Below are 16,648 nucleotides of genomic sequence, written 5' to 3'. Positions count from 1 at the left end.
TTTGAGAAGAGAACCGATTGTTTCTTTTAAGAGGCCTGTGCTCTGTGTGCTTTTAATGATCAATTTGGTGGTGAAACTGTCTCTGACAAGCTGATACAATCAAAGGGTTGGTTTGGTGGGGGTTTTTTTCCTATATCTGAGATCCTGACTCAGCCTTGCAGCTTGCTGGGCTGGACTTTGTCTCTAGCTGGGCGCCCCAGCCGAGCGCTGCCTAACTGTCCCGGTGGGCTGTGCCGGTGGGCAACCCCCGTCGAGGTATGCCCTGTCATGCCAGCAATGTGCCCAAATCACATACTGACCCTGTGAAATGACTGGCGTACATGGGCCTGTCCTGTCGCGTTACTGAAGACATGCTGTTATTTTGGGTGTGCTTGCAGCTTTTGTGTCTTAGGCTGCGGGGAAGGAGCTTAGTTTGTGGTGTCCTCTCTGGAGTCAGAGAACATTACCCCAACCTCGGCCACCATCTTGGTTCCCTCTTCCATGGAATGCCTCCTTGGGGATTAAGTGGCCGAAGATCCCTCCTGGGACTGCCTTCGTGGCCCCAAGTGCCTCTCCACTGAAATTGTGCTTCTGTTTCTCTTTGTTATTGCTAATTATCATGTGGGCTCTGCTACACATTTCCTGAAGTAGAAGAAAAATTACAGTTATTTCAGAAAAGGTAGCGAGCTTGATTGCCAAAATAGTTTGCTGGCTTTATGACTTTCATCAGAGGTCCCTTCTGAATTGTCGCTTCTGATCAGCAGCAATGATTTTTGCCTCAGCTTTTCATGCAAACTCCCCTTTCAGTTTGTGCTACAACAGTTGTGCAACTTCTCAAGTTTATTCACTCTGGTTAGCACTGTACTGTGTCAAACTACAGCCCTGTAAATAAATGTATCCCAGTTCTCAGGCTCGGTGAGCCTTGTTTTTGTGGGCTGTCTGTGACTTAAATTCCCAGGGTTCTGATGATTCAGACAACTTGCAATATATTATTAATAAATTATGTGCTATTAAAGTCCTAACACTGATGTTACAGTTGCCTTTTATTTTCATGGTTAGATTCTGTTGTGATTAATTTTTTGAATGCTTCATTTTCTTTAGAAACTAGATGCCAAATCACTTATAAAGCTGAATTTTGCTAAAAACAGTGAAGGTAAGTGCAGTAATTTTCTGTGGTTTTTATTTTCTTAATGAGTGGCGTAATAAATCCTGGTTTGTCTGACTCATGGTAAAGTTATGTAGTTTGTGTTCTCTATCATGGTTTTTATTTTTTGAGTAGAATAACTGCTTCTTCTGAGTGACGTGTTTACCTTTAAAGTTCCATTTCTGTTTTTCTTTATGCTGGGGAGCTGTAAATTATTCAGCAATTTATCTTTACTATAGCTGCTACTGCAGTAAGGTACTGTTTACTTTAAGGAAAAATTTCAGAAAAGGCTAAATTTTTACAATATGTTATCTTTTTTCTAACTTGCCTATGGCATTATTTGCTACTCACTTCATTTTGAGCAACTTTTTGTTTATAAAATAAATTAGACTTAAATGAACACGTGGGATTTTATGAATAGCAGCACACAAGAAAGCAGCCTCGAGTTTTATTTCTGCAGGGTTAAAGATATAAAATCTGCCATCTAAGAGAGGATGCTAGGAATAAAAGAGTGGAGATTAATTCATCTTCTACAAGGCAGATAATGATTTCTTTGAAATGAGAGTGCCAAGGATTAGGTGGGAATAAAATCCTGGAGCATCTTGTCTCCTTATCTCACTGAAGTCCGTAGACTACAAGGTTTTTTCTCTAGCTGATGGATTTCTTCTGCATTTTGTTTTCCATCTGTCTCAAGAGCAGGGTGTTAAAAAATGATCAATAGTCACTGTGGCCAAGGTTTTTGAAAGATACTATGATATTGTGCTTTCCTTAAAGAGGTCCAGTTCATAATGCTGGGGTGGAATGACAGCAGCCACATAGTCTCAGAAGCCTTTTCCTTAAAAAGGTGCAAGTTGTGTCATTAGTAGATCAAGGGAAGATGCAACAAAAGAAGAGTAAAATATTGCATTTCTGTCAGCAAACTCTTCTTTAATTCTTAACATGCAGAATGGTTGCTATGTATCTAGGATCTTCTCTGTTCACACCTATACAATAAAAATGGTCTTCAGATATTGCAGTTTCTTCCATTTAATGATCCCTCCTTAGCTGAGTACCTTCTATCCAGATCAACAGGTGTGTGCCCTCAGCAGCTCTGCTTTTGCTAGAACTGAAAATACGGTGATTTGCTCTTTTTTATGCAGCTAGAGTGAGGCTTCACATTTTACCAGCATGTTTCTGTATCCATCAGTTGGGCCATGCCCTGATGCCACTTCCAAAAATCCCTTTCTAAACTTCCTCTTGAATTTCAGTCCCTTGTGGTAATGGCTTTCCTTCAACTCTGGTGGCATTACCAGAAACAGTCCTCAGCTTTTACTTGCATCTGTGTGCTGGAGGTCAGGGTGCCTCCTCGGGCTGATCGGTTAACAGTAAATATTCTGTAGGTGCTTGCCTCTCCTATCTGCAGGCGCTGTGAGCAGTCTCTGTTCTGGTCTCCCTGCTGGTTTTGATTTTCAGATGGTAATTAGGGAAAAAAAAAAAAGAACCAAATAGGCCCAACCTATTTCAAAAATCTCACCCAAGCCCCTGGGTCTAGCAGACTGATCAAGTATTAATAACCTTCTTCTAATTGCTTTCTGCTGAGATCATCCAGACATTTTTCTTTTTTCCTCTTACATTGCCTTCTATCAGTTTGCTTGTTGTTGACATGCTTAATATTTATGCTGACCCTCCTGGGAAAATTCACAGCTTGATTAGAGCAGAAGCTGGGTTCCTTATTGAATAACGTGTTCAGATTTAATGGCATTCTGCTTGCCACATTGGAATACAAAATGCTCTCTTCTCCTAAAAGCACGACAGCTGCTGTGAACTTTTTTGTAGGATATAAGCTAAACTTTTATTCCTGGCAACAACACTGAAAATAGAGCACTGGACACATTACAAGGTACAGGCTTATGTTATCAATAGAGCTTTGATTACAACAGTTACAATTATATTGTGGTACTTCATAGACACCAAACCAGCTGGACAGAGTTCTATGTTGGGGGATTGAAGGCAGTAGATTTCAAAACTGCGTTTTCATGGCTTGCTTTATAATTCTCTTAAGTGTTATTTTTTCTATTTGGCATTGAAGAATCAAAGCATAGTTAAAACACCATTAAATACACACTGAAGTTACACTTTGTATTAAAAATTCATGTAAATATCCTTCACACAGATTACAGAAATTAGCTATTTCAAAACAGTTGCAGGCACTTCATGCCAAATTTAAACTTTTTTCCTCTCCATCAGGTAAATACCACTGTCCAGTGCTGTTTACTGTATTCACCAATAATTCCCATATTGTGGCCATCAAGACAACTGGAAATGTGTTTGCCTATGAGGTAGGTTCTCTGCTGCATTTCATTATTAATATTTTATACTCGATGCATTCCATTCAAGATCACAAAATGCTTTAGAAAGGTAGGTATGTTTTATTCTTGTTCTGTAGCCAGGGAAATTAAAGTACAAGGAGATGAACTGACTTCACAAATTGCCTTCAAAAATGTACAACTCTAGAATGTGATTTCAAAGATATTTTTAAAACTTTTTCCTAAGTTAATCTGCATCCACTGAATCTTGTAGACCAAAATGAGTAGCTTTTATATACTCCTCAGTTGAATTAATAGACAAATCTTCAGTTGTCTTCTTTCTGATACCGTCATCACCAAAACACAAATTGCTTCATTTCTATTCATATCAATGAATAAAAAAGAATATTTTAACTGGAGCTGGGGAGAGAGCAGAGAGAATGCCCTAATGGACACTTGAACTGTATTTTTATTTGTGTTTTGTGAACATTTGTATAAACCCGGGTGGAATTTTAGTTGAGACTTGTTTGCATAATCCTTACTGTAAAAGGAAGGTTTATTTATTTTTCAGTAGCAAATAAATCCTTCAATTAATGGATCCATATCCAGTGTTGTAACAAGTCTGAACACTGGAACATCTGCTTTTGTAAATCTGTTGATGGGAAATTCCAGTAGGACTTTCAGATACTGAGGAAGGACCAAGCTGAAACCAGTGCAATCAAGGAAAAGGCTGGATTCATCACATTTTTGAAAACTTGCTCTGTTGTAGTTGAACTCTCTTCGTTCCAGCTGTGCGAGCAGTCAAGATTAGGTTAAAATAGAAAGTATTTTCTGTTCCTTCTGGAAGCAAGGTGCTTTGATTGCTGTCGTTAAAAGGCAAGAATGAGTTTAAGAGCAGTCTTTGTTAAATGCTTGTTGATATTGTAAAACTATTGCTCTGTTTGCTACAATTTATAATACCAGGCTTCCTAAACAAGCTGTGCCAAGAGGGTCTGTTTCTCCTGTGGTGTACCACTTGAAGCAATAGCATTTATTGGTTTGTTATAAGCACAGAATTAATTTACAGACTTGTGGAGGTACTAGAAAAATATTATCACTTTCATCTGACAAGAATAGAGGACATTTGGGTGAATAAGACAGATTCAGTCTTTTTGCAGGTAGACCTCCATAGTTGTGTCTCTGCATGATATATTTGTTCATAAAGACAAAGCATTTATTCCACATTGATTCTCACTACGAAATAACACACTGCTGCTGTGTTGAGCATCATTTAATTTTCTCAGGTGAACAGAAGGGTAGCTGCAGGCTAGGTGCAGCATTTGGGGTGGACAGAGTGTGAGGGGCTGATGCAACTCTGCTGTTGTATGAGCTGGCCTGGGACACACATCTCCCTGATGGGTGCTGACGGTGGGGGAGATAGGGAGCCCTTGTTACAGCTGCCTGTCTTATACCATCTGTAAAATACTTAGAAAACTGCAAGTGAGATGTTTTTTTTTATTATTTTGGCAGTACTTTTAGGATGAATTTGGTTAAAGTGATATGCATAACTATGGAATGGAGACTGCAAGGTTCCTTTTTTAAAAAAAACAAACCACACAAAACTGGCAAGTTTTGTGGGGATGAAAAACAAAAGCTTCTCATCTGTTAAAGCACACAATGGTAATATTGCAGCTGCCAGTTGAGAATGAAGGGTGAAACTGTTTTCTTTATCATTTGTACTTTAAGGTTTTATTGATATCACATATTTACTTGTAGTATTTACACATTACAATCCAATTTTTAATATCTGTATCTTTTGCCTGGCTGTTAGGCAGTTGAGCAGCTGAACATAAAACCAAAGAGCTACAAGGATCTTTTGACAGATGAGCCCTTCACTCGGCAAGACATTGTGACACTGCAGGTAAACTTTTGTCTCTGTTACGTGTCTTACTATGCAGCTTTTTTGCAGAGGATGAAATGTTGCTATGTACACTATTAAAGCAGGAATCTAGAATAATAGAACAAAGAAACATTGTGTGTGTGTCTTGGAGATGGGTAGAAGGGGAACCACAAAGATACCACATAACAGAGCTTGACAAATCTCTAGAGTGATTATTGCGTGTCTTGTGGATAAGAACATTGTTCAACTTTGTAAATTGAAGGAGGAAAAAAAAAAGATGCGCAGAATGGGTCAAGGATACTGTGTAAAAATGTGAATTTTGACAAATGTATTTGCGGTTGCTCACTATTTCACTGTATCTGACCGAATATAAGATAATTGTAAGTTTTAGATATGAAACTACACATAAGATTTTGTGGGTTTATTTATTTATTATTTATTATTGATCTTACCTGAAAATATGCTGTGATATCTCCAATTTATTGAGAGACTTAACAGAAGTGCATTGAGAAAAGACTGGGTAGAGGAAAGGTAAAGATACGTCCAGAATCATGTTCAGCTCTAGACAGCCAACAGTATGTGGTCTGTGTTATCAGAAGAAATGTGTTTTTTAGAATGTAAAGTGTATAAACTTTTAGGAAGTCGACATGTTACGTTAAGACTGAAGTTGGTTGTCTACCTTACTCTTTTGAAGATGCCTAAAAGAGTCAAAGCTTCAGAAAAGCATTTTTTATAGAATGTTTCTCTAAATGTAGAGTAAAATAAGCAGCAAACCAGAGGATCTTCTTTAAATGCTTGCTTAGAATGGTTTTCTTCTGAATAGATACCAATGTTGGTCTTTTACTGATTTTAACAGAATTAAAACAGCATTGTAACTTTCAGAGTATAAAAGATACTTATTTGCAGATGAAGTTTAGTATCAAAAGATCTAAAACTTTTGTTTAAAAGTAGGCATTTTTAAGCTTGCATGATTTCAAAATAGGGGAAAAAAGATTCAAGGATCATTATTATTGGAGTCATGAGTTAGTATGCATCTCGCGAACAGTTAATTGCCACTAACCAAGACTAATACAGTCTAATTTGAAAAGAAAATATTTTTCATTTATGTCTAAATTTAAATTAAATGTATTCCTTTTTCCCTACTCCCCAGTGCTGAACAGCATGTTTATAAATATTTTTCTTCTGTTCCTTTGGGCTTGTGGCTCTTCAAGCTAATGCAACAAAGTAAAATGTTTTTAATCCAATGGAAGCAAAAAACCAGCTTTTTCAGATCGAAAGCTCCCAACAGAATGTTATTTGAATGTAACTGCATGATTGCTAATGGATTTGGAACGGTAAAAAAAGACAACATGAATGACTAAAAATGTTTCTGTGCGTCAGTATGGAAAACCAAATTATTTTGAACAAATAATTGAAATGTGCAGTCATTTAAAAATATTTTGGTATGCTTTGTAGATTTTGAATTGAATGTATGTATAAAGAGTGTGTTCCTGTTACACACTTAGCTTTGATTTTTTTCATAAAAGCAAACAGACGCTATAGTCCCCTACATCTCAAAATGCAACGGCTAGCATTTTAGATGTTCCCTAAGTGGATTTTCATCAATATTTTTCATCTTCATTCTGTTGACATGGTGGGTTTCTGTCTTGCTTGGAGGAATATGTCCGTTAACAGAAACTAAGTAGATTATGATAGTTGTCCAGTCACTGGTACAGTCATCCTGTCAGCTATATGGAGATCACAGTCATATATCGCCTGTACCTGTCTCACGTCCATTTAGGATGATGTTCATAATGCGTGAATGGATTTGTTCCTCTTAAGTAAACAACTCATTATGGATTGGTGTTAAATGAACTTGTGTAGTGTACAATCTTGTGGTATACTCTTCTCAGATAAATTTAGAAGTAGCAAAGCTACCCCCATGTTGGGATTCGACTGGAAGACATTTTGACCATTGTTAACCAGCTGAAGTTTGACCCTTCACCCAATTAGCTTTTAAGTATCTTTTTCAAAAAAGGATTTTCAACAAACAGGCTAAAATGGCTTCAGGGTGTTGAATGAGAAGTAAGAGCCATTTAATGCACTGCACAACAACCACTGCAAACTTGCAAGTATACCTTGATTTCTCCTATTCAAATGCTGCCCTACCCCGACTTGCTTTGTTGAGGCCAGAACGTGACCTAAAGTGGTATGACTAGCCTGGGTATTAAAATTGCTTATGTATATGCGGTATAGGAATCTGTTGTTATTTTCTCATAGTATTTTCTTCATGTAAATTGTTAAAAGACAGACCAATGTGTCCTCTATAAGCTGTCTTATTGACAAGACTGCAGGCAGCATGGTGGCTTAACACTGCCAAGCTCTACCACCTGTGGCTTTGTTTCTTAGCCAGAGTTCATGACTGCAATCTGTTGTGTTTCAATTTGTGCCTCTAGAGCTCTATCCCAAATCCTGCTTCTCTTAAAAACCTTTCAATTCTGTGTTGAAATTTATCACTTTGTTGTTTTCCCATTGCCTCGTGTAAATTGAGTACTGTGGTATCTGAGAGAGCTGGAAATGAGAGTGAATTGGTAACGCTGACCCTGCTGTTTGGCAAAAAGGTAGATATGAAGGAAGTTGCTATTAAAAACATTCTTTGCTTTGCAAATAACAGCTGAATAGGACTGTCTGTATTAGCTGTGTTTATCAATAGAAAATAGTGTTTCCAGAGGCTTACTCTGAATGTCCTAGGAAGCAGATGGACTACCTGTGTTTGGTAGTGAAATACATCATGATAAATGGAAAATTTGAATAATGTATGTTTACAGATTATTTCTGTGATCACATTTTGCCTTATTGATACACAAAGGGCAATCCTACAGCTGCTAGGGATGTTCTTTTACCAGAATAGCAATTGACCTCAAACTTGGCCTCTCTCTCCCTAATGTATATAATTAAAAACAAAACAAAAAAAAATTACTCTTTCCAGAAGAGAGAAAATTGCATAAAATTCTTTGTTCTGTTCTCAGTGCTAAACATTATTCAAACACTAGTCATAATCCATCCCGGTTCTCTTTTCTGGTGAGCACCATCTCAGCTCGTCACTTTGATTTTAGTGATAGTTATTTGTGTTCTATTGCTATTAAGTTTACTTGTTAAAAAGGACAAATTATTTTGGATCTGGAATTTAAAAAAAAGGCAAAATCACAACTTTAGTTGTTAATAATGCTATCTTAGATCTGTGGTGTGCCTCTCTTTGTAAAGGAATCCACAGTGCTTCCTGCACTTACGTATACAGAAATTGCTTTTTTTCCCTGTTGAAATGCAAAAGTCCTGGGGTAGAGCATAGCAGACTTTCATCAAAATATGGCAATATTATCCAGCCCCTCAGGGCAGGAAGTAAAGAATAATACCATATCCTGGTATGCAAGATACATTACCAAAACTGGAATGTAGTTATTCAGACAAAAGATGTCGTGGATTCTGGTTTAATATCTTGCTGGTAACGACATAAATACACGTGATGTTATTCCACGTGAAACCCTTCCTAGACACCAGCAGTCTTAGTATGACTGGATTTTTTAGACTGTAGCTCTTTACCCCCAAGTTGGAATTTCCTTTTCTTAGCTGCATAATCTTGCCACAAACTCAAGTCAAGCTTTTCCTCTTCTACAGTGCTGGTATTACTTTTTTCGAAGTTTCTCTCTCCTTACAGTTTATCATTAGTTCAGATAATTTTCCTCTCACCTGTACTGTTTTGTATCTCTTCTAAATGCAATATTGCTGTTTTATTTTGTCTGTTTCTCATAGTTCTAAACCCACTTTTATTCTTTTACCTTGAATGATGATCAGCTCAGCCTAACAAAGCATCCCTTGCAAATGTCATGAATGTGCTTCCAGCACAAGTACTTCAAGATTTATTAGTTATACTTAATGGGTAAGGTATGATGTAAAGCACTTAGAGATCTGTGGGGACAGAGTTTCTGTAATAGGAAGGTTGGTATTGTTGAAGCTTGTTTGCAGTGTTCTTACCTCCCTTTCCTGCTTCCCATTCTGGTGCATTGCTGTTCATCATTTCACTTGGCAAATGTTTTAAAGGTAGCATTCAGTATAGCTGTGGAAGAGTTTTGGCATAATAAGATTACATTAGACTCTGATTGAGGACTAGGTGATCCTTTCAGTCCTATATTTTACAGGTTTTCAGCTAGTTTTCAGTCTAAATGGCTAACCTTGTTTAACGTAATTTGAAGTAATCATCCCAGTATGTTTTTTAGGGGTGAAATTTAGTGTTAGATCTCAAGGTCTGCTGTCCAGCATTTAATTTTTGTGACAAAATCTGTTCAAAACAGTCTGGTAGAAATTACTATTAATTAGTGTTACTCTAAATTCCATGTGTGTTTCAATCTTATACTTTGCAAATTATTCTTTGTGTAATGATGTGGAACTTAATAGCAAACACATAAATAAGTGTAATCTAGATACCCTCATATAACAGTGGGCAGGCTGAAGCAAGTGCCTGCCCCAGCTCAAGATGCACAGAGAGGAACAGGGTCAGGTAGTGCCTTGCTGGACACGGTGGTGGGCTCTGACAGTCCCGTGGACTTCTTCCCATCGCAACGAGTGTGAGAGGGTCCCAAGGAGAGCAAAATAAGAACGCTGTGATACCCTGCTTTCACGTCCCATTTGGTAGGAAGTGTTCAGAGAAAATAAGAACAATTTCCCCTTTAGCCCCCTGTCAGTTCTTCATCCTCCACTGTGTCTCTGTTCACAAACCAGAAACCACGGCTCTCAAATTTGTGAAGATACAGAAGAAAATACTCCTGCTCTTGGAAATTCTTAGAAGCTGTTGCTGGGCTGTGTGCTGTCAGGAGTGGAGTTAGCGAGAAGTGTGGCTCCACTCAACAGCAGTGCTTGCATGTAAAGTAGAGGCAGAGGTGGGCTGTTCCTCATAGCTGGAAGAATTGCAGTGAACCCCCAAAGCCTGTTGTGCTAGTGGTAATAGGCACAGCGATGGCAGCCTGCTGAGAGCTTTCCTTGATAGATGCACATTAGCAGATGCATCTGCTTTGCACAACAGAAATGGAGGGGGGTTCCTGGGAGAAATAAATAAATAAAAGATGTCTGGGTAGAATGCAAACAGATTTGCTGCCATTAAAGGAAAAAAAAAGGCTTATTCTGTAATGTGCTTCCTTATGTCAATTTTATTGTTTCTGTACAACCTAATCAGCCATGGACAAGACATGGTTCCCGACAAGCTGTTAAATACCATTGGCATTTGTGGCAGGAAGCATAACTAATGAGCTAAGTTGGAGGTAGCTGAGCTGCACACTGTTAATTGATATTTCACTCCTCAGCTACTTCTCGTTTGCTCTTTGTGTGACAGAAGGTCAGAGCAGATTTTCTCTCAGTTGTGGGTGAGGGCTCTTTGAGGGTGAATCCTCCACCAATGTATGTGCAGAGTGGCTGGTTGAGAAGTGGTGCAGTGGGACGTGGTCACTGTATGAGCCCAAGCTTGAAACTTAACGTGCCCAGGCTCAGGCTTTATTATGGGAGGTAATATGGGTTTTATACCTCTAAATTTTGTCATTTGAAGGTAACATTCATGAAGGTAATTAGAGATGCAGCATGGCTGACCAAATGGTAAGAGAGGAATCATGCCTCAAAGAAATCACGCAGTCTAAAACTGTGCTGGTTTTAACCTGCTCTTTGCGGGGGTTGTGTGTATGGTGCTTAAGATTAATGAGATTTAAGCTGTTTCCCTAAGTAGGTGAAACTGGGAAATTATAGGGAGAAAAAAAGTGGAATAAAACTTGAGATTAATTGTTTTCAGAGCTCAGCTTTCAGGAGAACATCAAATAAAAAATTTTTAATAGTTGTGATAGTTAGCAACCCTTTGAAGTCTGTATCTGTGTTAGTAATTTGCTAAACTTTAGTTTATGGTTTGACTCTGAGACCACTACCTGTGGTAATTTGAATACATATTTTTAAACATGCTAAGACAAACAAAAATAGGCCAACTTAATCTTCATGATTTGTCTTCCTTTTTGGTTTCTGTGCGCTTACACAGAACTTATTTCTTTAGGCCTTTGGGCTTTAGGCCTTTATCTTAACAGGTGTGGGAGCATCCCCATGAGCCCAGCCTTTCTCTGACTGGGAGAAGCTGTTAATTCATTAGAGCTCAAGGCTTTGATAAAGCAAGTATGTCCGTCTGCCCGTCCCTGCGGTGTCTTCATCAGACTGCTCTGATTCTGTGCCCAGTAGCTGTCATGGATGCAACAAGAGGAACTTGGCAAGCTAATTATTAATGTTTAGATAGTTTTCTTCCTGAAGCGATATGTCTAAAGAATGTGTGCACTTTTTAAATTTACATAGACCTACCTTAAAAAAATGTGTATCTTGTGTTGTAGGACTCATTACTATCAGTAAGGAAACGATTTGTGTCCTCTGCAGCACAGGTTGGACTGGTCAGATGTGTTTCTGCTCTGGGGGACCATAGAAGCAAATGGTGTCTTGTGTTTAAGTTAATATTCACCACGGTACTGTCACACTTAGTGTGCGCATATGTCTAATTCTAATCAAACTAATTCTAATTAAACTTCTCCTAGTGTATCGTGATGCTGTATTTGAGAGGGAGGAGTCAATCTGTTGATTACTTGTCCTAGTTGTCCTGTGTAAGACAACACTCACGTTTCAACCTGAGGAACCATTTTTGAGGGGTTTTTCCCACTGACAGAGGGAAACTGGTTTTGGAGTAGGCACGAATCAAACCTTTGTTGAGGTTTCCGTTTGAACAAATGGCCCACCTGAATGTGATGAAGGATCTTGTACATAGGACCTTGGTCTCAGTTCTGGGGTTTGGTGTTGTCTGGGGTCTCTCAGAAAGCAAATGGATGGATGTGGTCTGCGAGAAGAGAGGGAGGAGAGGCCTCTGCTGTCCATCACACCATAATGGATGCGTTGCCTGTGGGGAGGTTAGCAGTGATTTGGAGAACCCTGAGAAATCCCTTGCAGGGAAAGGAGACTGTAAACGTTGTTGCCAGAGTTGCTCAATGACTGCAGTTAGGCTGGGTAAGCCAGGAAAGATTTGAATGACCTGTGGCTGTCAAACAGCGTGAACTAATCTGCGTCATGGTACCCCTAGCACAAAACACTTGGTTTCATAAAGCACTGGCAGTTGTGATGTCCTTTTATTTATTTTTAAACAATCAATAAATCAGTAAACCAAGAAGCTTTATTTAGGGGAATATCGTGAAGGTGTTTTCTGGTTCATCTTTACTGCTGTCTCCTGCCCTCCCTCCCATCCATGAAAAGTTGGTTTCAGGAGTCAGTCTTGCCCTTCAAACATGTGGATTGCTATAAATCCATTTGTCTCTATTAATATTAATACACAGATTATTTTTTTCCTTTCCTGGAAAGGGTAAGCAGTCTTACTTCCTTCACCTTTTGAGATGGTACATTTATGTGCAAGGTGATGATTTCTGTCTGGGAAAGCTGCAGCTCATGATTACTGAAGAGTGTTTGGAAGGAGGCAACCTGCGTCTTCTGGAAACATGCTGAGCCCTTTCTCCAGACTTTCTCCATGCATTTTGTTGACTGTCAGAGAGCAAGGCTGAAATTATCTCTATTCATACATTCATAAATATGTATGTGAGCTTGTTCATAATAAAAAATAATAAATACACCTGAGTGTCGGTGTCAGAGAATACAAAAATGGTTAAAAAACTGGTCCAAATTTCCCATTCCTTAGTAGCTTTATTTAAAGATTATCTGTTCTCTTCTAATGCAAGACATTAAAACCAAAAATACCTTTCCTTTTTTTTTTTTTTTTTTTTTTTTTTTTGGCAGTCCATGGCTTGACGAAGATCTGTCGGAGGGGTGTAGTGGGGCAGGAAGCAATAGAAAATGATGATGTAGTGGTTGGGAAAGACGACAGCAGAAAGCCAGGAGGTCACCATTAGGGTGCAGAATCACACAGCTTGATTTCATAAATGTGTTTTGGTTTTACTGTCAGCAGTAAAACTAAAAATGCACTCTCTGGTGAAAGTATACCATTTTAGGGATGAATAAAAAGCATAATTAGATCATTTAATAAGTGATGGAGCTACCAGTTCTGGTTGTATTAATCATTACTTTTAGCAGAGATGGAATTGTCGGAACTTCTTGCCAACAGTGGTGGTCTGAGAAGCTTTGTTAAATTTATTCAGGATAATACTATTCATGTCGGTGTCATAGCTCTGGGCATAATATGTTGCATTATTTTTATCCTGAACTTGAAACTATTGCATATTATTAAGATATTTTGGTATTTTAGATTCTGAATTGTTTTCTGTAAGATAGATTTACAAAAATGGCTGGTTGTCCTGGGCTGATGTTTTGACCTTTCTGTGCTGCAGAGGAGCTTGAGGAAAAAACCTTGAAATCACTGTAAGAAGCAGATTAAGGGCTGTTTAATAATACTATAACGTAACCTAGATCACCAGCAGGCATTCCTTGTCTGACTCTCTAACAAAAGGTCAAAGTTATGCAGAAAGTTGCCTAGAGATAGTATAAAGACTCACAGTTAATGGACTGTGTATTTTTTCTGTTTTCCTTGAGTGGTCACTCAATAGAGTTTTCATAACACCACTTTTTGTTGCTTTTTTTATTATTATTTTTTAAACATAATTCTGTAAGCACAGATTTCACTATTAAAAAAACAAACAAAACAGTTCTGACTGCAAAGACTTGCTCTGAGGTTTATTTGTATTTTGAAATGCATTACAAAAGTTCACAGCATGTGCAAATCAGGCACGCTGTTACAAATAGGAAGGAAGCAGGGGATGGCAGCTCCTTATTCTTTCTTCTCACTAGGATAGGGTAGCCTCAGCTTAGTTCTGTTGGTAACTTCGGCAGGCAAAATAGGTGTGATAGTATGTTTAGGACTAAATTCTAGATCCTTAAGGAGCCTACTGTGAGCAGGCTCATTACTGATGTTGGTTGAGATCGATTGCTTTATATTTTTTTCATCTTTCTGTGGTTTGAGGAGTATGGAAGTTGTTCTCTCTCCCTATTCATTTACTATGGTGGTGTCTGCACCTCAGACTAGTCTGTTGTATGGAATGGGTGCCTACCTCGCTCTCTGATATTTGGGTTTTCATTATTATTTTCAGGATCCAACAAACCTGGATAAGTTCAATGTCTCGAACTTCTTTCATGTTAAGAACAACATAAAAGTAATTGATCCAGGTAAGGATGAATTACCTGAAAGGTAGGCTGAGAAAACACCAACCAAAATATGCAAATTCTAAAGACAACGTTACGGAATTGACACTGTTTTCTGGATGGACAGCCCTCAGTGGCTAGTGGTAACTTTGACAGCTTCTTGGTAACATGAATAACTTGTTGAAACTGTCCCTTTCACATCAAAAGGTGTTAACAGATTTTGAAGCAAGGATGTGATTCTTTGAGAAATCATGAACCGTCTCTATTGAGTGCTATGCAAACACAGAAAGCTTTCCATATCCATTAAGAATAGGCGGATGAGAGAGAAGTGAGGAGGAAAAATAATTTGCCAAAATGTCCATTAGCCTTCTACCAGAACTAAGACAAGGAAACCTACATCTTCTCATACATGTCTGCGAGGCTCTCTTTCATGTGTATCAACAATGTATTGCCTGTCCTTCTGTCTGGATAACAATGGGCATCTTCCAAGTTAAAGATTGATGTAGGTTTTTCTAAAATAGTCCCCAAATTATTTTAATACTAAAAAATAAAATGCTTTTTTTTTCTTTCTAGATATCACAAGAAATTTGCTTCTCAATTCTTCTGTGATTCTTTGATATCGAAATGCTTAGTAATAACTGCTAATATTAAATTGCTGAAGGAAAAAAATTCTCTTTTGCCCTTGTGGTTTCCTTAAGAACTGTTTCTCATGAGGTGTAATTGCTGATTCTAAGCATGGTGGGCGTTTTTTCTGGGTGTTGTTATACTCATCTCTTTTTTTCTTCTTTTTCTTTTTTCTTATTTTCTTTTTTCTCTTTTCCCTTTTTTTCCCTTTTTTTCCCTTTTTTTTTTTTTTAAGCTACTAGTTCTGCAAGCAAGCATCTCTCTGTTTACCCACTAAAAATAAGTGGGTATTATCTCAGAGATAGTAGGCATACCAAGACAGAGAACAAGTAAAATAAGTAAAAGTAAAAAATTAATTTAAAAAAAAGATAGTAAAATTCTACAGTCCAGTTCACCAGCCTCCTCCTCCTGGTATCACATTAAAGATCTGATCTCGGGATTTTTACATCACAGGCCTTGCCATTCAGTGAGGAAACAAAGGACAGAAGTTTATATTGTACCCAACTGTATCTTGTCTTTATTGTTTTATAAAAATTTTACAAGACTTGCATGAATTTAGATAATTTCTAGTGGTTTCAAAGAAATTTTTGAGGTAATTGAAGTTGTTTTTTCTTTTGTTATACTTCATATTGGCATTTATTGCACTATATTTCAATTTATACTGTTGTTAGTGTTATGCATTGCTATTTTTTACTGTTTCTGCAGGAATAAATATAGTTACTAGACCTTTTTACTTAAAAAAAGTAGAAATAATATTTGGAAGATTTTTGTGTAACTAGATATGTAATAAACTGAGGGAAAACAAAATAGAATTTTTCTTTTAACTCTGAATGATTTAACTTTGTCTTACCTAGATGAAGAAAAAGCAAAATTAGATCCATCTTACTATTTGAAAAATACAAATACAGAGACCCGAGAGACTTTACTGGAGCTTTATAAGGAGTTCAAAGGCGATGATATTCTAGCAGCTACTATGAAGGCTCCTGAAAAGAAGAAAGTGGATAAGCTAAATGCAGTAAGTTGACTTAATTTGTACATTGGCACCGACTGACTTCTTCAAGAATGGTAATATATGTTTTTCAGCTTAGAGGCCATATCGCAATATAAACAGACACTACTCCTTATGTTTTCTGTTACATGGAAATTTGTCATAGATGAGAATATGAGAATCATATCGGGATTCCTTAGAAATACATTGTATATGTTAGTGAGTTTCTCTTTGTTAAATCATTGTAAATGAACCTAAACATTTTAGAAATGGAGCGCGTTAAGGAAGAGGAATCTTTATGATGTGCCTGTGATGTATATGTTGGCAGAACCTTTTTTCCCAGGTTGTAATCTCTTGCTTTGAATTTGTTTATCATTGCTTCCTGCAGTTATTAGCAGAGAGAACACACCTTAAGGGCAGTGCAAGTGAATCATTTCTGGTGTGGGCAAATATATAAATAATCCACAGCTGCTTCTCCATTTTTTTTCCACTGGAATGCAGATTTTTAGTGGAATATTTAAAGGATATTCTTCCAGGTGCATGTTGCTGTGTGTTCATGGTTGTCAAGA

General features: G+C 37.7%; 1 protein-coding gene across 2 annotated transcripts in view; it reads left to right on the top strand.

Annotated features, from left to right (window-relative positions):
- PPIL2 (peptidylprolyl isomerase like 2) overlaps nucleotides 1–16,648 on the top strand; it is a 73,505-nt gene that overhangs the window by 14,192 nt on the left and 42,665 nt on the right. For both annotated transcript variants that reach the window (XM_054844373.1, XM_054844374.1), the window contains exons 6-10: nucleotides 1,081–1,132; nucleotides 3,350–3,441; nucleotides 5,219–5,308; nucleotides 14,416–14,491; nucleotides 15,946–16,106. In XM_054844373.1, the coding sequence (XP_054700348.1) occupies nucleotides 1,081–1,132; nucleotides 3,350–3,441; nucleotides 5,219–5,308; nucleotides 14,416–14,491; nucleotides 15,946–16,106 (471 nt within the window). The remainder of the gene's footprint in view (nucleotides 1–1,080; nucleotides 1,133–3,349; nucleotides 3,442–5,218; nucleotides 5,309–14,415; nucleotides 14,492–15,945; nucleotides 16,107–16,648) is intronic.

This window comes from Grus americana, chromosome 16 (genome assembly GCF_028858705.1).
Source record: "Grus americana isolate bGruAme1 chromosome 16, bGruAme1.mat, whole genome shotgun sequence".
Taxonomy (NCBI): Eukaryota; Metazoa; Chordata; class Aves; order Gruiformes; family Gruidae; genus Grus; species Grus americana.
Note: the sequence above shows the minus strand (reverse complement) of the source record. Positions and strands in the feature narration are given on the sequence as shown.